The 26,029-nt window shown below is 38.2% G+C and overlaps 1 protein-coding gene across 4 annotated transcripts in view; it reads left to right on the forward strand.

Moving 5' to 3' along the window:
- LOC133725458 (midasin) overlaps positions 1-15,397 on the forward strand; it is a 33,380-nt gene extending 17,983 nt beyond the window's left edge. The window contains exons 33-73 of one of the 4 annotated variants that reach the window (XM_062152727.1): positions 54-142; positions 260-508; positions 828-963; positions 1,037-1,122; positions 1,200-1,285; positions 1,710-1,854; positions 1,951-2,016; positions 2,309-2,501; positions 2,764-2,918; positions 3,110-3,223; positions 3,841-3,999; positions 4,103-4,285; positions 4,369-4,557; positions 4,734-4,835; positions 4,926-5,135; positions 5,237-5,359; positions 6,159-6,240; positions 6,322-6,452; positions 6,545-6,709; positions 6,924-6,996; positions 7,082-7,197; positions 7,598-7,677; positions 7,779-7,892; positions 8,027-8,095; positions 8,247-8,445; positions 9,016-9,179; positions 9,274-9,371; positions 9,461-9,672; positions 9,773-9,979; positions 10,062-10,271; positions 10,351-10,509; positions 10,596-10,805; positions 10,962-11,258; positions 11,343-11,489; positions 11,977-12,180; positions 12,265-13,974; positions 14,062-14,343; positions 14,431-14,610; positions 14,721-14,828; positions 14,943-15,068; positions 15,150-15,397. In XM_062152727.1, the coding sequence (XP_062008711.1) occupies positions 54-142; positions 260-508; positions 828-963; positions 1,037-1,122; positions 1,200-1,285; positions 1,710-1,854; positions 1,951-2,016; positions 2,309-2,501; positions 2,764-2,918; positions 3,110-3,223; positions 3,841-3,999; positions 4,103-4,285; positions 4,369-4,557; positions 4,734-4,835; positions 4,926-5,135; positions 5,237-5,359; positions 6,159-6,240; positions 6,322-6,452; positions 6,545-6,709; positions 6,924-6,996; positions 7,082-7,197; positions 7,598-7,677; positions 7,779-7,892; positions 8,027-8,095; positions 8,247-8,445; positions 9,016-9,179; positions 9,274-9,371; positions 9,461-9,672; positions 9,773-9,979; positions 10,062-10,271; positions 10,351-10,509; positions 10,596-10,805; positions 10,962-11,258; positions 11,343-11,489; positions 11,977-12,180; positions 12,265-13,974; positions 14,062-14,343; positions 14,431-14,610; positions 14,721-14,828; positions 14,943-15,068; positions 15,150-15,182 (7,661 nt within the window). In that variant the 3' untranslated portion in view covers positions 15,183-15,397. The remainder of the gene's footprint in view (positions 1-53; positions 143-259; positions 509-827; positions 964-1,036; positions 1,123-1,199; positions 1,286-1,709; positions 1,855-1,950; positions 2,017-2,308; positions 2,502-2,763; positions 2,919-3,109; positions 3,224-3,840; positions 4,000-4,102; positions 4,286-4,368; positions 4,558-4,733; positions 4,836-4,925; positions 5,136-5,236; positions 5,360-6,158; positions 6,241-6,321; positions 6,453-6,544; positions 6,710-6,923; positions 6,997-7,081; positions 7,198-7,597; positions 7,678-7,778; positions 7,893-8,026; positions 8,096-8,246; positions 8,446-9,015; positions 9,180-9,273; positions 9,372-9,460; positions 9,673-9,772; positions 9,980-10,061; positions 10,272-10,350; positions 10,510-10,595; positions 10,806-10,961; positions 11,259-11,342; positions 11,490-11,976; positions 12,181-12,264; positions 13,975-14,061; positions 14,344-14,430; positions 14,611-14,720; positions 14,829-14,942; positions 15,069-15,149) is intronic. The other 3 variants (XM_062152728.1, XM_062152729.1, XM_062152730.1) reach the window with 3 other exon arrangements.
- Positions 15,398-26,029: the final 10,632 nt, after the last annotated feature.

The raw sequence follows: 26,029 nt of genomic DNA on the forward strand, positions 1-26,029 counted from the left end.
TTATTCATTGATGTACCATCTCAATTTCCTATTGACATTTGTTATTCATGTAGGTGTTTCTATCACTTCGTGCATCACTGGAAAATCTGATTCTGTCGAGGATGAAGAGCACCTTTTTACGCAGTTGGACGCCATTTATCAGGTTGTGGCTCCTCATATGTATAATTTTGTGTAATCAAGAGAAACAATGAGCACATGAATCTGTCAATACTGTGCTAATGGAAACATATGTATATATGTATATTTTTCCCCTCTGCAGAAGCTCCTACAAATGTTTGAAAAGCAAAGAATCAAATTGAAGGAGATTTCATCATCTAACAAGCTTTTCTCTGGATCAAATTTATCTAGTTGTTGTTCTTATTCAACTGAGGCATTAGGCCACACATCTGGGTATGATACTTGGCGGGACACTTCTCCCCTAGTTGACAGTACCAGTTTTGCCCTGGATATGAAGCTACTTCTGGAGTTATCACATGTTCTTTTAACTGATCCCAAAAGAATGCAGCAAGTAAGATCATCTATAGTGTACTCTGTCGGTATATATAACTATAAGCTACATATGTTTCAGGTTTTATGAGTTCTGATTTTTAATTGGTCAATTGGGTTTCCTTAACCCCTTACAGATAATATCTCTTAATTGTATGTGCAGTCTTTTAATTTAGGGATATCTGATTCTTTCTGGGTTTAGCTTTTCAAGTTCTCTTTGTGGTTCTTTAAGTTTTCTTTTAGATCGACTGCTTTTCGAACCCAAAGAGAGGTTGCTCCCTTAGAATACAATGCTCTCATTTCATTTCTATATCAAATGTTTATTTATCTGTAAATCACAGGATGTAGCCAAACTATCTGGCCATCTGAAGTATGCGTTGGATTTCTCATTGGACTTCTCATCAAGACCACCTCAAGTGTTTTTGCCACATCAAAAGATTTTGTGGATACTGGATGTGTGGAGTTCAGTGGATGCAGGTAAATGAACTTCCTCTTGTATTATTTCACTTTTGCTGGAATCTGTACCCTTATGTATTTCCTTGTGTTGCAGCAAATGTAAAAATGGCCAGTTTTGTGCTCGAACTGTGGTTCAGGTGGCATCAATCTTTGTGGATCTATTGCCCTCTTTCAGTTAAGGTACATATATTAACTTATTCTGTATGTATAGTTATAGTATTGGTATGTTTCATTGATGGACTTCCTATTGTATACAGAGCTTCTCAGGGACTGATGATTATAATATTCCAGTACCTGATGTGCTCCTTCAGCCTGTGGTAACAGCAACAGTCTTCCAGATAGTGTAAGATGTTTATTTCTCTTTCCAGGATTACTGTTTCTCCCATATGATTAGAAATGGAAGCTAAATAATGCATGCATGTTTGCTTCTTGTGCAACTGGTATTGTAGATTTTCTTACTGATGATCCTTTCTATCTGTAAAAAGGACTATTAGGATGAATTTATAATCACATTGGGATAAACAATGCATGTATGTTGTTCCTCTCATGTTTGGTAAATATAATTTCAAAAGTAATTCAACAGCTAGGTTGTTTGTCCCAAAGAAGTTCCCGGTTATTTAGTGGTTGCCAGTTTCTTGCTGAAGGAGCTGCTTTCTCTTCCATATATGCACAATTGAAGACATATGCATGATATTATATATGTCCTGCAGTTTTTTGGTGTATTTTAAATAGATAAGTTTCATAACTCTGTTTGGTGTGCAAAATAGGCAAAGCAGCACCTCTGCTATTAAGGATTATTTCACGGGTTCTCTAAAGCTTAGAGTCGCATCATCTAATCTTTGGAATAGCTCACACCCTGGAGCAAATTTACCCGGTTTCTTACTGTCTGCTGCTCACTCTTTGTTCCAGCAGGTAGACTAATTTTTGTGACTTCCTCTGTAGCTTTTTATTGTTTAACTGCATTATCAAATGAAATCCTCTCCATCTAAATCTTCTGCCCCCTTGCAGATTGTATATGCACATGAGAAATCTTTTGATGCTGATCACTTTGCTGAAATAAAGTCTGTATTTGAGGTATGTTGTTTAAGTGGAGAGTAGTTGGTCTATGTATCCCGAGATGCTTGTAAATTGATGTTCCAAAATTTCATTAGTACCATGTAATCTCTCGATGCTACAATTGGTCATACGTTTATACCATTCTGCCGTTATGCACTTTAATGTTTGAAACTGCATAACTGGTATACCATGGTTCTTATATGTAGAAGAAATTGTACTCCAATCATACTGATATTCTATGATAGGAAACCAAGTTGATTTCTAAAACTGAAAGATATTGACTGCACACTACATGTTCTTATGGTAACAGAAAGGAAACATTCTTGTGGAGTCTCTTCTTTCAAAGTCAAGACACAATGGGATGAAAGAGTCGATGGAAAAATTTATCGAGCATGTGGGATCTCTTATTTCAGAATCAAGTCATCACGGGCTGAAAGAGTCTGTGGATAAGTTTATCAAGCCACTGCTTTATAACCTGTATCTGCCGCATTGCTTATCTAAAGGTCATCTTTCTTTTACTTATTTTGTTCACGTAAATTTGGAATCTGTAGCAAGTAATGTTTGCATATTGTTGCTATCTATCTGATTATTGTTTTTGGTTCACAAATGTTATATCTGTTTTGAGGGGGGATCTAATTGAATGTAGCCATGATATTATACTGATCTTGGGAGTGCTTACTTTTGTTCTTTATGAGATTGCATATTTTCTTCAGTTTTCTCCTTTTTATCTTATTGTTGACTTCATTATTTGCTGTCTGACTCCAGATTTTCACTTTAATCATGGTTGTGCTTGGTCGCGGCTTGGGATATTACGTTTTAGACTACTGCTTAGCTGTGATGATATGGATCCTGCCATGAAATACTATTACAAGCATTCACAGATAGCAGAAAAGATCTCTTTGCTGAAACTTGAAATTCAGGTTGTCCTCCATGACGATATTCTGCCAGTCCATTTTCAGTCTTCAAACATTCTTTTATTATTCATAAGCCAAGTTTTCTAGAATTGGTTTTCAAAATATTAACTATCACTCTGTGCATGTGTTTATTATACTTGGGTTATGCTATTTTTTCTAGTCAGAAGAAAGTAAAGGTTTATAATTTGATTTTGTAGGTGCGACAAAAATGTGATTATTTAGCTGGGCGTATTGGTAACAGAGATTCTGATGAAAAAAGGGTACAGACATTGAAAAAGCTTGAAGTGGAGCACAGAAAGCTGCAGAGAAAGGTCTTAAATTTTTTTTCTTGTATTCAACTACCAGATCAGTGGTCTAAATTTCTACGTGTTAGATGAGCTATGGTATCTTCAGGGGAATAACAGTCTAAAATCTTTATGTCAATGAAACTTCTTCTCTTAAGAAACTAAAAAACAAAGTTACTTGATGAGAGCAGGGAAAAACTTTGCGGAGTTGTTTGTTGGTTGCAGTTTTTTGGGTTATTGGGGTGTTTCGGCACGGTAGAATTTACAAAGGGGATTGGAAGATTGAGTTAAAAGTTGGTCAGCTTTATGGTTTTCGGTCACTACAGATTTTAACGGGAATACTTCATGTGATTTGCTGGCCATGGGAGCATGACATCGGTGGTTGTTAGCTTGTTTGGTCAGGACTCTGTTTGGTTTTTGGTCTTGAATGTTGATTGGTTGTTGACTAGCATCAATGATTTTGAATATTGATTGGTTTTCGGTCTGAATGTTGATTGGTTGTCAACAAAGTTACTTGATGATTTTGAAAAGTGCAGGGGAATGACAGTCTAATATGTTATACTCTTCAGTAATAGTGTGCTGCAGGTTCTTCTCTTAGTTGTCTTTTTACTTTTAACTAATGGTAATTTTTTTTTATGCTTTAGATCATCTTCCGCTCCGACTTTCGGAAATTTAAGGGGTTAAAACATGAATGCGATAAATTTCTTGAATGTGTCACCTCTGATGTGTTTTTTCAACATGTTACAAATGATAAGTCCGCCATGAATTCACAACAGCTTATTGATCAAGGCTCCAACTGGCAGGTATAATTATGAATGTATTTGTTGATAGTCATTCTTTTTGAATTTCTTCTAAGTTGCGCTGTTCTTAAACCACTAATTTTTGTTCACATTATTTTGTTCTCAGAAAATGGCAACTGGTTTTATTGAACAACTGTTATCAGAGAAGTACATCGAGTACAGTGACTTTGTTCAACCCATTCTGGTTGCATTATATGAAATAAAATTGGGCTTGTCACTGATTCTTTCAAGTGTAATGCAAAAAAGAATCCTGAATAGAGTTCAGCTGGACAATACAGATATGATTTTGGTACTTCTTTGACTCTTTAAACATCTTATGGCTTCAACTTACTGGTCTTCTGGCTTCAATTATCTGACTGGAAATTCTTGCAGGGATCTATTTATTCATTTATGAGGTTCCCAAGGTTAGCTTCTTCCAAGACCATTTCTGTCAACTTAAACACCGGTTCCAGTGAATTTCCCTCTTTTAAGTTGGAAATTCCTACAGTATTCGATGCTGAGGATATAGGTCTTCTGGAGAAATTGCTTACCTTTTCAAGCGATATTGGGTTTAATAATCGAGTATGTATTTAATGTTATACATTCTTTTTTTTTTTTTTTTTTTTTAAGAGCCTGATAGTGGTTGTCCCTCTTATGTTTGGCTGTTTCCTGCTGAATTTATTTTCTTGTTCTGTATTATGACTACCGACCAACTATGAAAGTTAGTAGTGATTAAAACACGTTCCTATTTGTACCAGGTTTCTGTTACACAACTCAAAGCTGCTCTATATCAAAACATTCTTGTGCGTGTTGCCCATTTTGTTACCAATGCAAGACTGATGGATTGTGAATCTTTTAAGGTCTGCTTTTAATTTTTCTTTGTTTATGTTATTTTTGTATCACTTTTGGAGTAGCTGGCATCTAATGATGTGATGTGTTTTTTGAATCAGCTCTTGGATAAGATATTTAGTGAATCTGCAAAGAATTGGATGAGTACAAAGATTCACATGAAAGCCAAACAAGACTATTCTTCGCAGCAATACAAGTTTAGGGCTCGTGCATTTAAACTTGAGAGTATAATTGAACTTGATATTTCGTCTCTCGAGAAGTCGTTTGCTAATGAAAGCTTTTCAGAATGGAAGGATTTTCTTGCTGAAGAGGTACAAATTTATTTGTATATTTGTTCAAGGTGTTCTGCCTGCATGGTGCATTTTTCTTACCTTTCCTCTTTCTTTCTTTCCTTTGTCTCATAAAAACTCAGGAGGAAGCTTTGAAGGAACAAGAAAACTCAGAGGAAGAATTGAATCATATGGAGGATGCTAGTGTGAAAGACGTAGTTGATATTCACAATCAGTTATTTGGGACAAGTAATCTTGTCATAGCGGTAAGAATTTTGAGAAAGTCAATTGAAATTTACTTTCATTTACTGCTGAAAAGTTCTCCTATTTGGAGGTTCTATGTTGTGTTTGTTGATTTATAAAACTGGCTTCCTTTTCCCCTTCTATTTGCACCATTCAGTTATATAATTGTATATGTGGCACCTAATACACAAAAGCAATATTACATTTTTGTTAGACATAGTCATTGAATAATCCAAATACACAAACAGCCTGATTGCCTTGCACTCCAGCCAAATAGCTGAGATAGTCATCTTTAAGAGCTGCGACCAAAAGCCATAATGATATTTTTAACATTCCGAATAAATAGGTTTGATTATGACCAAATAAATAGAATAGTTTGAGATAAACACCGAAAATAATCATCATTGTAATCAATTGGTGAAACGATTTTTGATTTTATATTAATTGTAAGTTTTGGATCTCGGAAAAACATCGTTCAGATCCCATGGTGGTGGTCTTGGTATATATGGAGGGACTGGCAGAGTATAAATCAGATGCTTTCACCTTGTCTTATTGCATTGGCTCTTTGGACAAGCCTTTTTTGGGAGGCTAAGCTGTGTTGGGACTCTGCTTTCACCTTCTCCTGTTTAGCAATAAATTTCATTTTTGGAATGAAGCTTTTTGTTGGTTTTAGTGCATTAATGCATATCTTGTCAACTGTTCTGTGAACTTAATAATGATATGATTCCTATGAAAATGTATAGTGTCTTGGATCCCCTTGTTTTTTACTACTAAAACTCTAAATGCAATTGGAACTTTAATGTTTTCATTTTCTCAATTCAGCCGGGTCATCATCTCATCCATGATTCGGAAAGAGTGCTTTCATTCACTGCTTCACATACACTTGGAGTAGAGATGCTTAAAGGTATGCTGTCGGAGATTCCCTTTTTGGGTTGGATTTGATTATACTCCTTGTTTGTATGTGTTTACTCTCTTCTATTTCCAGGTTTAGGGTGTTCGTTTCTTGCCAGTTTGGAAGCCAAACTGGTGCCAGAAAATTTGTTTCGTATTTGTTTGGAGCATGAGCAGGTGTTCAATTCATCGCACAAATCATCCTTCAGATACAATTTTTACAAGGTCCGGATACATTGAAGTAGTAATATGGAAAATTTACTACAGTCCTATCAAATATTGATTTATTTTGTTGTGTGATTGCATCCCTATTGTAGGATCCAAATACCACAAAGATGTATGAAATGGTGGAAGCGCTTATCCCTCTTCAGCAGCGAATTTATTCCCTTTTAAATGAATATGAAGATCATCCACAGCTTCAGAAAATATTGGATATAATTGAAATGCTTTTGAATATTCCATTGCGCACCTCCTTGGCTAAGGTATTGATACTCCTATTGGTACTGTTTTTTTAGTTGTGTAATAAGAACTGGCTCAATGCTCTTATTGTAAGGATATACTTATTTTTTTTTGGGGGATTGCTGTGTGTTTGTCTGTGTGCCTCAACTACAAGTCTGCGTGCTTGTTTTTGTTGCTAATTATCTTATGTGGAAACTAGAAAGTATCAGCTATTTAAATTTATTTTTATTTTTCCAGACTCTCTCAGGATTGCAGTTTCTAGTTAGATGTCTCGATTCATTAGAAGATGGCTCAAAATTCTCTTTTGCTGGTACCAGTTCTCGCTCAATAAGCATTTTCTTTCTTTCCTGGAATTGCTTTGTTGTGTACTATGTTTTTCTTGTGACTGCTTATAGATCAAGTGAAGAAGCCCATTTATGATCTGCTGTATGCATGGAGAAAGTTGGAATTGGAGTCATGGCCGGCATTGCTTGACGAAGTGCAGGATCAATATGAGATTAATGCTGGAAAGGTAAATCCTTGACTGGGTCAGTCCGGCTACTTATATTTGTAAAGGTTGAATCTGTTGAAATACAGTTTGGCTAAGAACTCAGATTGTCTACAGGGGTCTGGTGAAATAATAAACTAGATGCAAGTAACATTAACTTTGCACAAAACCGATGTGTTGTCGTCTTTGTGTCGTAATAACTTATGTTTCAATTTTATTTTATATTATTTTATTTATCAATGTTCTGACTTTAATTGTAATTGAGGGAATCCTGTAGCATAAATTATTAATCAACTGATATGAATATACATTAGCCTCTTACTCTATGGCATTGTGAACTGTGTTGCCTTGGTCTGCAAGCTGTCCTGGATTTAAGTGATGATTTTGATTACCTAATTTAATAATTTGTTTCAAAATTTTGCAGTTGTGGTTTCCTCTTTACTCAGTTCTACGAAAGCGAACTTCTCCTGATGCTGCTGCGTACAAATTGTCTACTATCCAAAGGTATGTTGAGAGAAACTATTTACTTAAATAATGAAGCTGCTTTATGCAGAAACTTTCTTCTAATATCTTTGAGGTTGTATGACACAATTGTAACTTTACAGTGTGGAGGACTTCATTCGCACATCCAGCATTGGCGAATTTAGAAAAAGACTACAACTTCTTTTCGCGTTCCTTGGCCATATAAAAACTGGCGTATGCCTGGAAGTTTACTCAAGGTAGAATTATAAATACTCTTAAAGATACCTTGGTGTTTGATTACAAACAGGCACTCATGGCCTTTTACCTCTTCCCCACAATTACTTGCCCACAAGAACATGGTTGCTCAACTAACCAGTAATAATTTGTGCAGTTATTACGAGAAGGAAAATGAAGAGATTTTGTACAATGCATTTGGATATTATGTGCAATTCTTACCAAAGTAAGTTGCTTATAAGTTGACACTATTATTACTCTCTCTCCTGCACACACACACACACACACACACATCCCCCCTCCTCCTCCTCCTCCTCCTCCCTTCTCTTCCTTCACTCCCTCTCAGGAGCATTTGATATATAGTCTTTTCATTTTAGAATTCTCGCGCACATAGAATCTGGTAGAAGTGTTATTGAGAAGAAACTCAAAGATCTTCTCAAGCCATATCACTGGGAGCATCATGAGAGTTCTCAGGAGCTCAGGAACATTATTGAGAAGAAACGTGCAGATCTTCTGTCTGTTGAAAAGTCCAAAACAACAAGGCAGAAGCTCAGGAAGATTATACAGGAGTACACAGTAAGTGAACTATTTGATTTCATTTCTTATATCAGCTTGAAGTAATTTACATACAGCGCAGAATACTTAATTAGTGGTTCAGCTGGTGGTGTTCCTCAATGCTGAACTAGTAACTCGATGATTTATCCCTCATTATTTCCTCCAATGCAATCAGCATAATTTTTTCATCATGTTTGGCAAGGGCCCAAGGATTTGAAAGGTCGTTTCTGTATATCAATATAAGAACACTCTCAGTTGTGTGCATATTAGGGTTAGTATCTCTTACATGGGATAATAAGGTAAAAATGATTTTGAATAGATTCAGCTAATCACATTTTTTACAAGCATATGACCTCAAGGGAAATGAAATAATATAGTTATGATGCAGAAAGTCTAATGTTGGGAGTGTTTATAATATCCAATTATGGAGCAAACTTTTTGTCAGGTAGTCTGATATAGTCTGTTGTGTGATAGCGGTTGATTCACTGTGCTACCTTATGAAGGGGCCAATACTCCCCAGTCATGTACTTAGTCAAGTACTTTCACACATTATTGCAAGGAGCAATACTAATCATGTGTTTTGTTGCCTAGGTTCTGCTGGAACAACCTGTGATTGTCTTCCTTGAGCAAGATGCCGCTAAAGGAACTGAAACTTGTTCTCATCAAGGTCAGAATTTCGTCATTGATAATGTGAACAAAAAAATTAAGTTGATGGATGCTGCTTTTGATTGGACAGTTATCAATGATGAAGACAGGTAATTCTTGTTACTTATTTAATTATTGCTTATGCTTTATTTCAAAATGCAAGCAGTCTAAATCTAGACTTCTGACATGATTACTTTGTAATAGGTGTATGTGGTATACTGGTTGGACCAAGAAAGCGGATTCTGCCCTGCGCAAATTACAGTGTGATACATTAGTTGAGTTTGGACATTCAGAATCTGAAGGTGCTGCAAGTCTATTCATTTTTTTTATGATTGTTTTCTTATTGTTTCTCTTTCTTCATTCTTGCATATTTAATTTACTTAAATTTCAGGTCTTAATAACTCAGGAATCTGCTCAGAGGTTACAGGAGTTCCCAACCAATGGAGTGCTGTGTGGGACACACTTCAAAGAATAATTAGGAAGGCGATGGATTGTTGTGAGCTGTGGAAGGATGCAAACAAGAGTCAAAAGAAGGGGCGGAGTTTCTCTGACCTTCTGAATCTTTTAAAAAGCAGTGGTTTATCTAGAGATGTATTTACTGAGGTATGAATGTTATATGGTTGTGTTAATTGGTTTGTCTGAGGACACTTTATCTCAATTTGTACGCTAATTGGTTTTTCTGTTGCTGATTTGCATTTGATAGGATGAAGTTAATTCTTGGTGGTTCGTTGAGCCATCATTCGATGTTCAGCATTTGCTGCTAACACAGAGTAGACTGCCCCATCTTTCTGATGCAGCTCTTCCAGGCAACCTCCAATGTTCTTCCCATCAGAATTTGGTTACAGAATGGAGAATGGCCAATGCATACTATTTCACAAGTGTGGAATCTGTTCTTTTCACTCACCAACAGGTAATACACCTGGTTTCAAAAGTGAGGCTTGATGTTTTGTCTTCTCCCGAGGCTTTTTGTGTTAATATTAGACACGTTGCAGGTTGGTGTGCCAGACCCTTATCTGCAACAATTCATCAAAATACAACAAGATCAACACCAAGCTGCTAATAAGTTTGCAGAGAAGTTAAGGCGTTTGAAGGAATGCATTTCTACTTTTGAAAAATGCATTGATTTTGATGATGGAAATGGTAGCAAGTGCTCTATCAGTCAAAATCAACATGCCACATTGAATTGTATGTGGCAGCAGAAGGTAGTTTCTCGTCTTGGGATTTCGCTATCCAATTATTTGATTTGTTTTTGCTTTACTCATAATGTATGTTATGTTGCAGCAACTGTTTGATAGTCTGTATGCTGTGATGCATGATGAGGTTTTGTTGCTAAGGATATTTGAGAACACCCATTTAAACAAATGTCATATTACGAAGAATGAAGCAAATGAGTTTCTTGCTTCTGTCGAGAAATTAATTCCAGAGCTCCAAAAGTCTAAGGTTTGTGTTTTCTGTTCCTTGTGTGTTCTAGACTTCTACTCTAAATGCGGTAGCTTTCACACTAATTCCTTGCACAACTGTAACAGGAATCCTTGGACAATTATCTTCTTGGCCCAGAGAGAACAATTCAGCCTTCTCAATCCTTTATTACTTCAAAGCAGATGGAAAAATTAGTGATTCAAAATTTTGAGGTTATAAGGCAGTTTGAGGCCCATCTTCTTGCTTTCCAAGCCCAAGATGTGAAAAACTCTGTTAAAGATATTTTGCTCCATCATCTTCTGGAAATATTTGAGAAGGTATTTCTAAGTTTGTCCTTTCCTCTGAATATGATCTTTTTTTAATATTGTTGGTATGACAAATGGATTTGTTATATCGGAGTTAAAACTTTCCTGAATATAACTTTTAGGCTTTGTTATGAATGAACTCAAATTGTTTTGTTTGTTATTTTTCAGGTAAAATTGTTGGAAGTTGTATTTAATTCAGCGATGGACAAGAAAAAGGATTCAATCAGTGAACATGATATGGACGATTACCATAAAACAGATGCTGCATATCAGCAAGCCCTTAGAAGTACATTTGAACATATTGTTGAAGCAATGCAGAAATTGGGTTCACCAAGTAATGGCCAGGTTCATCCGGACAAGTCTTTGGGGCAAATTACCTCCTGGGAAAAAATATTTAACATATTTGTCGAAAATCTGAGCTTGGATCAATTATGTGATAAGCTTCTAAGAACAATATTTTCTGCTGTGAGTTCTATCACGTCTATGTTTTCTTTGTTTTTTTTTACTTCTGGATGAATACCCAATAATCATCTTATGTGCTATCTTCAGGAAAAAATGGTGAATCATAGGGGTGGTGGATCTAGCAGTCCACTCATCCGAGTTGAAGCTGATTTTAAGCAGCTGCGTCTGTGTTTGGACTTCTTCTTGGATTTTGGCCATGCTTTGTTAAAAGAACTTTTGGCCATGCAGAAAACTGTAAGTTGGTCTTATCTGCATCTTCATCTCGAGTATATCTCAAATGTGGTCTCTTCTTGTTGTCTTTTGGTTACCACCTGCCCGTTACCATAATGCTACTGACCAAGCCTGTACTATGCACCATTTACCATTGTCTGCATTGCGTTATGTTATTCTTCTCCTTCCTCCCCATTCTGCCATCACAGCATGCCTCTCTTTCACCAACCAGCACCCCACATACAAAAGCTTGACTTGAACATCTAGAGATCCACAAGTACTGATTGTTGCTCAACCCAAGACAAAAGCTTGGCCACTAATAATCCATATAATGGCCTCATTTTCTATGTTGTATGTCATGTTTGTTTAAATTTACGACACAAGACACTATAATATTATATTGAATGGTAGTTGTCCTGTCGTTTGAAATTTATGTTGGTAGATATATGATAGACCGAGTCATCGTGTGGTTCTTCAGGTTCTTATATTAAATATGTACGCTTGTGTGCAGGTGTCTCTAACGACTCATATACTCGCGAGTCTTTTGGCTTTATCTTCAAATGGCCCTGTGATATCTCCTGAGGACAATGGGGATGATGCTACTCGTGATGTTTCTCAAGAACAAAATGGAACAGGTATGGGGGAGGGTGTTGGGCGGACTGATGTCAGCGATCAGATTACAAATGAAGACCAGTTGATTGTGGCATCAGAAAAGGTATTGATTTGAGCACGTGATATTTTCAAACAATTTAGGTGGTTTGCCTTGAGAGGTTATTAATTTTTCTTTTTCATTTTTCAGCAGCCCAGCGAGGAAAAAGATGCCCCAGGTCAAGCCCCAAGTAAAGATGATAAAGGGATTGAGATGGAGGAAGATTTTGAAGCTGAGAAATTTAGTGTCAGTGAGGACTCCGAAGACGATACAAATCCAAATGATGATGAGGATGATGAGGATTTAGACACTGAAATTGGAAAGACTGGAGAAGATGGTGCATCAGTTGACGAGAAAGGTGGGAATAAGGATGAAGATGAAAATCCTAATAATTCAGATGAGAAGTATAATCCTGGGAGTTCAGTTGTTGATAAAGATGCAAGCTCTAGGGAGCTTAGAGCGAAGGGAGATTCTGATGCCACTAAGGAACTGGGAGAGCTTGATTCTGATGAACTTGACGAACCAAACGGTGAAACTGGAAGCCAGGATGACCCTGTGGAGAATGTAGATGACAAGAACCTGGATAAACAAGCAGATTTGGACCCTACAGAATTAACTCCTGATGATCCTGATGGCATGGATCAAAATTCTGCTGAAGAAATGGATTTGGATGATCCTGAAGTGCATGATAATTATGATGAGAATATTACACATGAAGATGACCATGAACATCCAAGCGATGAAACCATGGAAGAACCAGAGGCAATGGTAGAAGAAATAGATGCAACCTTAGAAAGGGATGACTCTAGTAGGGATAAGGAAGAAAATACTGAGATGAATTCTGGAATGAGAAAAGATGTGTTCGAATCAGGATTATCTGACTCCATCAATGGTACTGAGCCTAATGCAGAATCTTCAACACAACCAAAGGGTGACTCAAAGACATCAGATGCAGAGGATATAGCACCAGAGTCAAACTGGGCAACTAACAATGAAGTCAATAATGAGCTCACACCAATCAGAGGTTTACCTTCCAATAATACCTCTGAGATGGATATGATGACTTCGGACTCATCAAATAATGGCAGAAATGTTGGTGAGCTGCCAAAAGGTCAACAGCCTAAGCAGGAAATGCCATCTGTTTGTAGAAGTCAACCAAATCCTTACCGTAGTATTGGGGATGCACTGAAGGAGTGGGAGGAAAGAGTAAGAGTGTCTGTAGATCTTCAGGAGGCTGATCTAGGGGCACAGGATGATATCGAGAATGAAAATGTGGAGGAGTTTGGATATGTTTCTGAGTATGAAAAGGGGACGGCTCAGGCTTTGGGACCTGCAACATCAGAGCAGATTGACAAAAATGCCAATGGTAATAAGACCAATGAAGATGGTATTTCAACGCACGAAGATGACTTCGTTGAGATGGAAATTGAGAAGCTACAAAATGAAACCCTCCCTAACAGGAGTTGCGACTCGATCCTTAAAAATAGGGTAGAGGATCAGATGCATCTTTCTGGTCTAGAGAAATTTCCTGATGAGGGATCTCAGCGTAATCATGATGATGGTGAACCTGAAAGCATGGTTGAGGATGTGGTTTCTATCAAGAAATCGTATTTGAGTGATGACATACATCAGCTCAGTAAACTTTCTGTAGATGACGATGACATGGGGAAAGCACAAGATCCTGGGGAGTTTTCTGATGAAGTTACAAAGAATGCTACTGCTCTCTGGAGTAGATATGAGAGGGTCACGACAAGGTTGTCCCAAGAGTTGGCTGAACAATTGCGTTTAGTCATGGAACCTACCCTGGCCAGCAAGCTTGAAGGAGATTATAAGACTGGGAAACGTATTAACATGAAGAAGGTAAATGAAAGATGGCCTTTTTTGTAACTGTTACGTATTTTTGTATAGTTTGTTGATTTTTCTTGTGCTGTTATATTTATTTATTAGGTGATTCCCTACATAGCGAGTGAGTACCAGAAAGATAAAATATGGCTAAGACGGACCCGGCCTAACAAACGTGATTATCAAGTTGTTATTGCTGTTGATGATTCCCGCAGTATGTCTGAGAGTTCCTGTGGGGATGTTGCTATTGAAGCTCTGGTTACAGTGTGTCGTGCAATGTCACAACTGGAAATGGGCAGCCTTGCTGTTGCAAGCTTTGGAAAGAAAGGCAACATAAGGTTGCTCCATGACTTTGATCAGCCCTTTACTGGAGACGCTGGAGTTAAGGTCAGTACCCTTGATATCAGTTTTATTTCTAATGAATTTGATAATTCCTTTGGAGCTGAAGCTGAATTTACTATTGTGATGGCACAGATGATCTCTGGTTTGTCATTCAAGCAAGAAAATACTATTCTTGATGAACCAGTTGTTGACCTATTGACGTTTGTGAACAAGAAGCTAGACACAGCAGTTGCAAGAGCAAGACTGCCGTCTGGACGGAATCCATTACAACAGCTTGTTTTGATAATTGCAGATGGTCATTTACATGAGAAGGTAACTTTCATTTTCTTTCTCTTTTGATTGACCAACAAGCTATTGTTGCTGCCTATATTGTTCAACTTCAATGTTTCTTTATGTCACTGTTAAAAATTTCATCTGTGCAGGAGAGGTTGAAACGTTGTGTTAGGGATGCCTTGGCTAAGAACCGGATGGTTGCATTTTTGCTTGTTGATAACCCACAGAACCCACAGAATTCCGTGACGAACATGCTCGTAATTATCTATACTTTTCATTTCACTGTTATAGTCGTGTATTTTTCTAAAACGTTTCTCTTTTTAGTCAAGTGGGTCTAATTCCAGAACTTTCTTCTCTGCAATGTCCTTTAGGAAACATGTTATGAGGGCGGGCAGGTCAAATTTACAAAGTACATGGAATCTTTTCCCTTCCCATACTACATTGTACTAAGGAATGTTGAAGCACTACCTAGGACCCTTGCTGATCTACTGAGACAGGTAATCATAAAAACCTGTTGCATATTTTGCGTGAACATACTTGGTTGCTATTTTCTGAAATCCTTTACCTGTCCTTTGCAGTGGTTTGAGCTCATGCAGCAGAGAAGGGACTGAAATCGAAGTGATGCAATTGCCAATGAAGTGGCACCCCTTTGCGGGATGTATGTTGCTGGAATCAAGAACAAAAAGGAAGAATTTGTATAGTAGATGATGAAACTTCTAGTGTATGGGAAATACCCACCAAAGAAATTCTTGTATAGGGAAACAGGAAACTATTACATCATCGACTCAACTTATCATCAATGAATCAGCAAGTTTTCCGTTCGTCTCTTTTTGCGTCCTCTACCACCACACACCATCTCAACCTATACAATCCTAAATGGATGACACTCGCATTCTAAATATCAATAATATTTTATACTAGTAAAAATGTTCAACTGACTAATTGATTAAGAAAATTATGCCCAATCATAGTTGAATGTAAAAATTATTATTTCAATTGTTAAATTTATATTTAAGAGTCGTTGAAAATAATTCTTTTTACATTCAACAATAATTGGGCATAATTTTCTTAATCAGTTATTGATCATGTGAACATACTATTTCAAACCATTGTAGCAATCCATAGTGAGTATTTGAGTCGGGCTTTGGGTGTAGACTTTCAAATGGTCAAAGTACAAGTAGGGCTGTCAATGGGTCATGTTGGGTTAGGTTCGTGTTAGGTTAATGTATTATTCGTGTCACAAGAGACCAACCCAAACCCAACTCATTTAATAACCGTGTTGAAAATTTAAACTCAAACCTAACCCATTTATTAAATAGATTATCCGTTTCCAACCCGCTTAACTAATTTAATAAATAAGTCGTGTCATGTTGGACAAAGTGACCCATTTAAGGGTTAACAGTGCAACCCCTTTAACTACAAAATTGCCTTAATTGATTAAATTCACTAGAGAATTTATAGTGTCAACGGTGAAGTGGTAACTTTAGTTAAAAGTGAGAAAAGACTTATTCGACTGTTATTACATATAATAATAATATTATTTTTTTTTTTTTTTTTTTAAATGAAACGTCTACACAGGATATAAAATATATAACCCCACTCGCTTAATAAATGAGATATACGGGTTCATTCGTGTTGGTGGGTTGACCCACGGCTGACCCTTTATTAAATGGGTCGTAGCGGGTTGAACCGCGGCCAACCCGTTTTTTAATCGTGTGGGTTCAACCTGTTTTATTTCGTGTGGTTTTCGAGTCGTATCGGAATTGAGAGCCCTACCCATGTGTGGAAACGCAGGGAAAGTAATCGAAAAATGTATTTTACTTTCCTTTCCAATGTTTGGTTTGTGCATGAATAGGAAAGTAGATAACATCAGTTTTTCAATAATATGCTTATTATCAAAACATAAACAATTCAAGATTCAAAAGTTTCTTGGATAATTTGGTAATAACAACCATTAAAATAATATATTTTTTATATATATTTTTAGAGTAGGTAATTAATGTAGGGAAAATGAATCTGATGGGGTGGGGTGTGCGAGGAGGATCCATTTTCCCCCTATTTTCCCTTCATGCAGGAAAGTTGTTCATTTCATTGGATGTGTCAAACACAAGAAATGATCAACTTTCCTTTCCCAACATTTTTATTTTGCAAACCAAACGAGGCCCTGATATTTAATCATGTAAACATAAAGCTTAAAAAAAAAAAAAAAAAATTGGGGCCTAGTGCTACGCCCTTATTGCACCTGTTCAGAGCTAGCCCTGATATTAGATCCTCAAAATCTCACAGTTTTTCCGGGTTCTGAGAAACAGTATAATATTGCGAAGTCTTTTTTTTTTTTTTTTAACTAACAAAGTTAACTCTGGTTTAGTGAGATGACAAATGTCGAGAGATTAATGGATGTGACAAAATGGGACAAGTGATCTCCTCCCAAAAAAATGATGCTGCATTTCTTAACAAATTAAATGAAGACAAACTAATCCCATATGCTAGTGTTCTAACTTGGTAACTTGCATGGAAAATAGAACAATCAATGTAAGCACATGAATCATTAGCCTCCCTCCAGCTACGGAAGTAAAGGCCAAAAATCTGTAATTTAATATATAAAGGTTAAAATGGTAAAAAAAACAAAAACAAAAGGAAAAATTGAAACAAAGATATCGAAACATGTAGGAAAACTAAAGCGGTTTGCCTGGAACTCGCCTCACGCGCCTTTCTCAAAACTCTTAGCCATTGCCTAACTCTTGCTCTGATTGGCCTCGTTGACTCCCTTATTTCCGTCGTTCTCTGGTTCATCTAATCGTTCTGGTGGCTTCGCCGGCCTTTGTCTTCTCCGCCCTTCCACCGGGAAGCGGCGGAGATAAGAATCTGATGTCGATTCAACACAAACGGGTGAAAAATGGAGGTGATATTAGCACTGATCTGGAGGCTCTCCGTGTGGAAGATCCAGATTCCTTTGTGCAGGCTCCTCCTGCTTTACTTCCTCAGATGACTTACGCTAGCACACTCAAAAATCCGGTGGATCGCTACAGGCAAACCATGACGGAGGATTTTGAGTTTACTGATGATGACTGTTCATACTCTCAAGGTAAGCATGGCCAGAACGTTTCCTTCTCTGAAAAAGTTCATAATAAGCTTGATTTTGATTGGCGGTGTGCTGTGATTGTTAAACTTATGGGAAAACCTAATTCCACCAATACTTTTGACTTTATGCTGAGAGGCTTAAGAAGGAAATGGCAAGTTAAAGGTGGTTGGCAGCTAATTGACCTGCCTAATGATTTCTTCATTGTCAAATTCAACTTAGAAGAGGATATGAACTATGCTTTGTGTGGGGGACCTTGGATTTTGGCTGGCCAGACCTTGATTGTGAGGAAATGGCGACCTGACTTTGATCCTTTGAATGAGTTCATTGGAAAAATGGCCTTATGGGTCAGAATTTTTGGTTTGCCTGTCAAGTACTTCAAGGAGTTTACTGTTGCTAAAATTGGGAAAATTTTGGGTGATGTTGTGAAGGTTGACAAACTTACTATTGGACAATCTAGAGGAAAATTCGCTCGCGTCTATATTGAAATTGATTTATGTAAGCCACTGCGTCCATATGTTGAAGTTGAATCTGTTGCATACAATGTTGTGTATGAAGGCATCTCTCTCATTTGCTTTGAGTGTGGCTGCTTTGGTCATGCTAAGGACAAATGTCCCACACTCAAAGTTCCTGCAAATGACAATACTGACCAACAAGCTGCTAGCCTGCCTCATTCTAATAGTTCTGAACTTCTGACAGTGTTGTCCTTGCTGATGTGAACATGACAAGTGTGCAAAATGGGCTTGTCTCTCCTCCTTCAGGTGATGTGATTAAAGAAGATATGGGGCCTTGGATGCTTATGAGCTATAGAAACAAGAAAAAAGGTAATGACACTAGTGCAGCAAAAAAAAATGGGAACTCTGGTTCTAGATTTTCTGTTTTGCAAGATGAGAGTGGCATGGAATCTGATATGCCTGAGAAGACTATGAATGATAATCCTGTTGAGACCACTGTCCCTATTGTCAAGCTTTGGAAGAGTTTTCAAGAGAAAAAGAAAGTTGCCCCTATGTCCACAAAAGTTAAAATTGCTGCTGCCACTTCGAAGAGCTCTAAACAACCTGGTAACCTCTCTCCTACTAAAGTTAATTCTGTATTCTCTGATAACTCTAGCATGAAGAGTAAAAGCCTATCTAGAATCCCTATGAAAGATGTTTCTAACATTGGAAGTTGTAGTGGATCCAAAGTGGACTTGCACTACCAAAGAAAGACTAAAGGGGAGCCAACTCTGCTACCAAACACCAGACTAATGTTTTTTAAAAATTTTCTTTTGAAAACATGGGGTCTGATGCTTCTGGTGATGGAATCTCTGCCATTTTTGGCCACTGCCCACCTGAGGAGTCTGTTTCAATTGATGATTTGCAACCATCTATTAATCATGACTCTGCAAACTTTGTGGAAAAAACATTTGCTGCTAATAGCTTGTTGACAATTAATGATGACCTGCCTTCCCATGATGGGGAGAGCATGGTTGATGCCTAATTAGGGTCTCTACCCTTGTCACGCCCCTGATTTTTAACACAAATAAAAATTGACATATAACCTCATAATTATACATGCGTGAACGTTCAGCCATCAATACCAAATACCTGGAAAACTTTTCCCTTATACAACATACATATTGATGCCCTGAACCCACTATATCAATATTGACCCGCCCACAGAGTCATATATTACATAAGCTTACGAATTAAATTGCCATCACAAAATAAAACGTAAATGCTCCTCAGAGTTTTGCTACAAGCGAAAGTCAAAACACGGTAAAGTCACAAAATGGGCTTCCTACCGTAATGCTGTCAGCACGCCACCTCAACTTCAGCCACGATTTCCCTGATCTGCAGGATTAACCCCTACACAATTCCATTGAATAGTGCACCGGGTTGCCACACAACAAACCCGGTAAGCTTATGAAGCTCGTATGAGTAAACTCAAAACCACAAAGCAAAACACATTTCTTAAGTCACCTCAACCTAGACACGATATACACATAGCTCACACCTATGGCCATCAATTCCATAATCTTCTATATCGTGCCTACATAAGTCAACTGGTGACTACAGCCTCATGCTTAGATTCTCAACTAGCGTCCCATTACACAAATTTAATCAAACAAGACTTCCTCAAGCAATGTTTGATGTCATTCTAACGCCCTACGGCGAATCCCAAACCACGCTCATTTCCTCCCCACTAGGAGCCTTTGTCATCAACATGACATCAAAGGTGAAAACAATGAATTACCTTTCTATCCTCACACAGAGCACAATAGTCACCACTATGGTCTTCAAGATAAATCAAACCAAAAATCAATCAAATCAAGAAGAAAACAAGGCAATCACAATTCAAAACAAGCAAAACAATTCATAGTAACCCCTGCATATAATTTAGTTCAGGAGGTCACATTAACTCAAGCAATTCAAGTCAAAGTAGTCATCGTAATCCCACACTCTGACGTCTGTAGGTAGCCCCGACCATCACAGCAGTCCTTTCGATTATTGTTAACTTAATAACAATTCAGCTTCGCTACCGAGCTGTCATCACACTGATCATCACACAGATTTCACCGATCATCACACAGATAGCCATCATCCTACTGATCATCACACAGGTGTCGTCAGTCATCACACAGATAGCGATCATTCAACTAATCATCACACAGATGTCGCCAGTCATCACACAGATAGCGATCATTCAACTAATCATCCCACAGATATCGCCAGTCATCACACAGATAGCGATCCTTCAACTAATCATCACACAGATATCGCCAGTCATCACACAGATAGCGATCATCCAACTAATCATCACACAAATATCGCCAGTCATCACACAGATAGCGATCCTTCAACTAATCATCACACAGATAGCGATCATCACCTAGCTTCATTGCTAGTCATCACACAGATAGCAATCATCACACAAATATTCCTACACAAGCTACATAGATATTTCTACACAAGCTTTACATTACAATCATCACAAAGATTCATCACGAAGCCACTAATACATGAATACATATGTATATATTTATACCCCATAATATACATATATACACACATAGTCATCCACTCAGAATTGCCACTAATACATGAATACATATGTATATATATACCCCATAATATATATATACACACACATAGTCATCCATTCAGAAATGCCACTAATACCATCTATAGTCACAGTTAATCCCATAACTCCAAGACAATATGGTAACTAGGCTCATAACACATATTGCGAGATTTACTCACCTCAAAACTCCCGCTGAGTCTTCAATACAGAACAAGGCAGCCAAACCACCCAAATTAGCTGTCCAAAGAATACCTCGGCACGTACCTAAGGAATTACAGCTCTGATTTAGTTAATGAATCACAAAGAATAACGTTCGAAACTCTAAATCGAACCAAAATTCCCAAAGTGACGCCAAATGAGGCGAAACCACATCCGAGACCACCCAATGTCTCCGGAATACTTATACGATCGATATGTTCGAACCACAAGTCGATCGGACGCTCGAATCCTCACGGATCGAATAAATCAACCGGCATGAAACCGTAAAAATCATAACAATTTCATACGAACTCCAAAATATGCGTATTATATATCAAAACGCTCGTATCGACGAGTAGAAGACATATAGTACCAGAAACAATCCCATACATGGCCGGAACACCGCCAGAACGCCGCCACAGGAAGTGGCGCACTGCCGCCGGCCAAAACTCAATATTTCACAAAACTTCCAACATCAAAAAGCTTCATCTAAGCATGCTTGTGAATTCTCATAACTAGCTCGAAGTCAGAAAACAAGCACAAAGGGTCGAAAACTACCTCACAAGCTTTGGATTTTTGCTCAATCTGAGTTGAACCGATTTCCACGTAAATCGATCCAAACAAACACCATAGATCGACTCAGACGACCCCCACGAAGCCAAGGAAGGAAACTTGAAGCCGTGCCGTCGTCGGAACTGCGTTTTCCGGTCGGGTCTGAAAAGACCAATCTGCACCGCCTTGCTGCGCCGTGCACGGTGGATATCGCCGCTAGAGAACACCACAGGGACGACCAGACGGAGGAGGCGATCCTATCTGGAAAGTTTCGTCGCCGGAGACCGCCGCAGTTCGCCGGAAAAGCCAGGTCGGGTCGCCTGGTTCGGGTCGGGTCAGACGGAAAATTTTGTTTCTGAAAGAGTCGACCGAGAGAGAAAAGAGAGAGAAAATGAGTTTTCCGGAAATGGAAATAATGAAAATAGTAAGTTTCCAACTTGGGAAACTTCTATTTATACCAAAATGGAAATTCCTTCCAATGGCCATAACTTTCTCATACAAACTCCGATTCTCGCGTTCCACATGTCCATGAACTCGTATCGACGTGCTCTACAACTTTCGTGAAGGAAGTTTTCGGAGAATCCCAACGTATCAAAAGTCAACCTTTGTGCCCCCCTAAATCCACACTTTTCGAATAAAAATTCGTCCGAAACACTTCCGCTCCGTCCACGAGCCATGAAACCGTCCAATAATCACAAATTAGATTCCGGAAAATCCTCGGAAAATAATAACGAATTTCCGGGGCATCACAACCCTCTCTTTCTTTGCATCTCAATGTTTAAAATTCTTTTTTGGAATGCCAGAGGTGCTGGAAGTGAGAGCTTTCGATATGCTATTGCAGGTTTAGTGAAATTACATTCTGTTGATATTTTAGCTATTTGTGAACCTCGTGTTCAATTCAGTAGGGCTAAGGATACTCTCAAATCACTTGGATTCTCTGATTATCAAATTGTGGAAACTAAGGGTTTTTCTGGTGGTATTTGGCTTCTATGGAACAGCCTTAATGTTCAAGTGGATTTCATTGATAAAAACTTTCAGTCTGTTTCTGTGAAGGTAACTCTCCCTGGTAGTCCTACTTGGATGCTCTCTGTGATCTATGCTAGTCCCACTAACTCTGTTAGAGCTGAATTATGGCCTTATTTGGATAATCTCATTGCTGATGTCAATCTTCCTTGTACTTTTATTGGTGATTTTAATGAGTTGATTTCAGTTGCTGATAAAAGTTGTGGTCCTTTTTTTGGAAGATTTGGGGGGTTCAGAGATTGGGTTAACAGGAATGCCTTGATTGATATGGGGTTTCAAGGTTCTTGTTTTACCTGGAGCAACAATAGAGTTAAGGAGAGATTGGATAGGGGTTTTTGTAATTGCTCTTGGAGGTCTTCCTTTGCTGAGGCTTTTATTCAGCATCTCCCTAAGACTAGATCTGATCATTGCCCTATCTTGATGCAGCTTTACTCTAATAATTCTGTCAACAGGGAGGCCACTGCTTTTAAATTCCAGGCCATGTGGCTTTCTCATGTTAATTACCAGGAGTTTGTCTCTACTACTTGGACTGCTTCAACTGGTGATTTTTCTACCAAAATTAAAGCTCTTTCTGTGGCCCTTGCTCAATGGAACAATGAAGTTTTTGGTCACTTGTTTCACAAGAAAAAGAGGATTTTGGCTAGAATAGGTGGTATTCAGAAGGCTAGAGATAGACATGAGAATCCTTTCTTAATTAATCTAGAAGCTGATCTCATTCAGGAATATGAGACCATCAGAGATCAAGAAAACTTATTATAGAGACAGAAATCCAGGGATAAATGGTTACATGGAGGTGACAGAAATACCAGGTTCTTCCATCTAACTACTCTTGTTAGAAGAAGGAGAAACAAGATTGAAGGTTTATTTGACAAAGATGGTTGCTGGTTCACTGACTCTGCAAGCATGAAAAATATTTCTGTGGAATTTTTTGTTGATCTTTTTTCTCTAAAAAATTATGAGGACATTAGATTTACCATCCCTTGGCTTTTCCCTGCTATTGGTCAGATGGATTTAGATAATATTTGTAAGCCTATCACTCTGTTAGAGGTCAAAAACTCGTTATTTGCTATTGGAGGTCTCAAGGCTTCGGGCTATGATGGCTTCCCTGCCATTTTCTTTCAGAACCACTGGCAATCTTACTCTGGTGAAATTTTCAAAGTTGTTCATGAAGCCTTCAGTTCCTGCAAAATTCCTTCAGACCTAAATCATACTACCATTGCTCTCATCCCAAAAATTGATGGCCCCCCAGCATATGTCCAACTTCAGACCCATCAGTTTGTGTACAACCATTTATAAGGTCATCTCCAAGATAATTGTTGCTAGAATTCGGCCTTTGATGCAGCACTTAATCAGTCCTAATTAGGTAAGTTATGTTCCTGGTAGGCATATTTCTGATAATATCATGATTGCTCAAGAAATGCTTTTTAAATTTAAAAGATCCTCTGGACACTTGGGGTTTTTTGCTTGGAAGGTTGATCTTTCTAAGGCTTATGATAGATTGAGATGGGACTTTATTGAGATGGTTTTATATGAAGCCCAGTTTCCCCAGTCTCTTGTTAAGCTCATTATGCACTGTATTACATCATCAACTAGCTTTCAAATCTGCTTTAATGGTGAGCTGACTACTTTTAAAGCTCAAAGAGGCATTAGGCAAGGTGATCCCCTATCTCCTTACATCTTTGTTCTGTGCTTGGAAAAACTTTCTCACCTCATTCAAGCTAATGTTGACATTGGGAACTGGAAACCTGTGAGAGCATCCCAATCGGGTCCTAAGGTCTCCCATCTCTTCTTTGCTGATGACTTAATGCTATTTGCTGAGGCCTCTTCTCTTCAGGCCTGCAAGATTAAAAAATGCCTTGATCTTTTTTGTTCTCTTTCTGGACAAGCTGTGAGTTATGAAAAATCCCTTATCTACTGCTCCCCTAACACTTGCAAGAGGACTGCTGCTGATGTTAGTAGAATTTGTGGTTCTCCATTAACCAATGATCTTGGTAAATATTTAGGCATGCCCCTCATCCATTCTAGAGTCAATAAATATACTTATGCTAGTATATTTGACAAGATTCAGTGCAGGCTCTCTAGTTGGAAAAGTAAAGTTTTGAGTATGGCTGGCAGGCTCACCCTGGTGCAATCTGTGACTTCTGCTATTCCTAACTACGCCATGCAGACAGCCAAATTGCATGTGAGTTTGTGTGACAAAATTGATAAACTCAATAAAGATTTTATTTGGGGTGACACTGATGAGAAAAAGAAGGTGCATCTAGTGAACGGGGATACTCTTTGTAAACCTAAGCAGTTGGGTGGACTTGGGGTTAAGAAAACATCTGAGATGAATCATGCTATGCTTGCTAAAGCCAGTTGGAGGATTTTTCAAAATGACACTGGTCTTTGGGCCTCAATGTATGCTGCAAAATATCTGCAGAACTCCAGTACTATTGATACAAGTTATAAACCCCCTCCTGATTGCTCCAGCACTTGGAGAAGCATTTCTCATGGTGCTGTGCTCCTTAGGAAATGTCTAAAATGGCGTGTTGGTGATGGTAGCTTAATCAAGTTTTGGTTTGATCATTGGCTTCTCCCCACACCCCTCATCAGCCTGGCTCTCCCTACTGCTGACATTAATATCAATGCAACCATCAATGATTTTTGGACTGATGATGGCTGTAACTTGGATCTTCTCTCCTCCATGGTCCCAGGTGACATCGTCAATCAAATTATTAATATTCCCACTGGTTTTGATAATTGTGGTTGTGACTCTTTGATTTGGGGAGCTACATCTAATGGTTGTTTTACTGTCAAGTCTGCCTATAATTCTAACTTTGATTCTCTCAGCCTTCAGCATCCTCAATGGACAGTTGTTTGGAAGAGTAATGTCCCTCCTAAGCTGAAAACTTTCCTCTGGGCTGCCTTCCATAGAAAGCTTCTAACTAATGTTAAAAGAGTTAAACGAGGTTTCACTTCCACCTCCTTATGTCCTATTTGCAAGACTGCTGATGAAACTCTCCTCCACTTGTTCAAGGATTGTCCTAGGTCTCTTGCTATCTGGAATGCTTTTCTCAAGCCTGGTACTATCCTTAACTCTTTCTCTCTGGATTGGAATGGATGGGTGGCTGCCCAATTGCATTGCCAGATTGTGATCAAGAACAATATTAAATGGTGCAATCTCTTTATCTTTATTTGCTGGTTCATCTGGAAATGGAGAAATAAGGATGTTTTTGAGCCAAATTTTATCATGCCCGTTTGTCCTGACAAAATAATTTGGAGTTATGCTGAAGAATGGACTAGTGCTAACTTCAAGTTAAATACTGATACAGTCCACAGATATACTGTGCTTGCTTGGAAGAAACCTATTGCTAATTTTTACAAGTTAAATATTGATGGGACTAGATCTTCGTCAACTGGCAAAATTGGTGCTGGGGGTGTGATAAGGGATCATCTTGGTAATTGGATCACTGGTTTCCAAGTTAATTTGGGAATTGGGGAGATCCTTGATGCTGAAACTTGGGGCTTACTCTATGGCCTTAAACTTGCCTTGAGTCTCCA

Source organism: Rosa rugosa, chromosome 1 (genome assembly GCF_958449725.1).
Source record: "Rosa rugosa chromosome 1, drRosRugo1.1, whole genome shotgun sequence".
In the NCBI taxonomy this organism is placed as follows: domain Eukaryota; kingdom Viridiplantae; phylum Streptophyta; class Magnoliopsida; order Rosales; family Rosaceae; genus Rosa; species Rosa rugosa.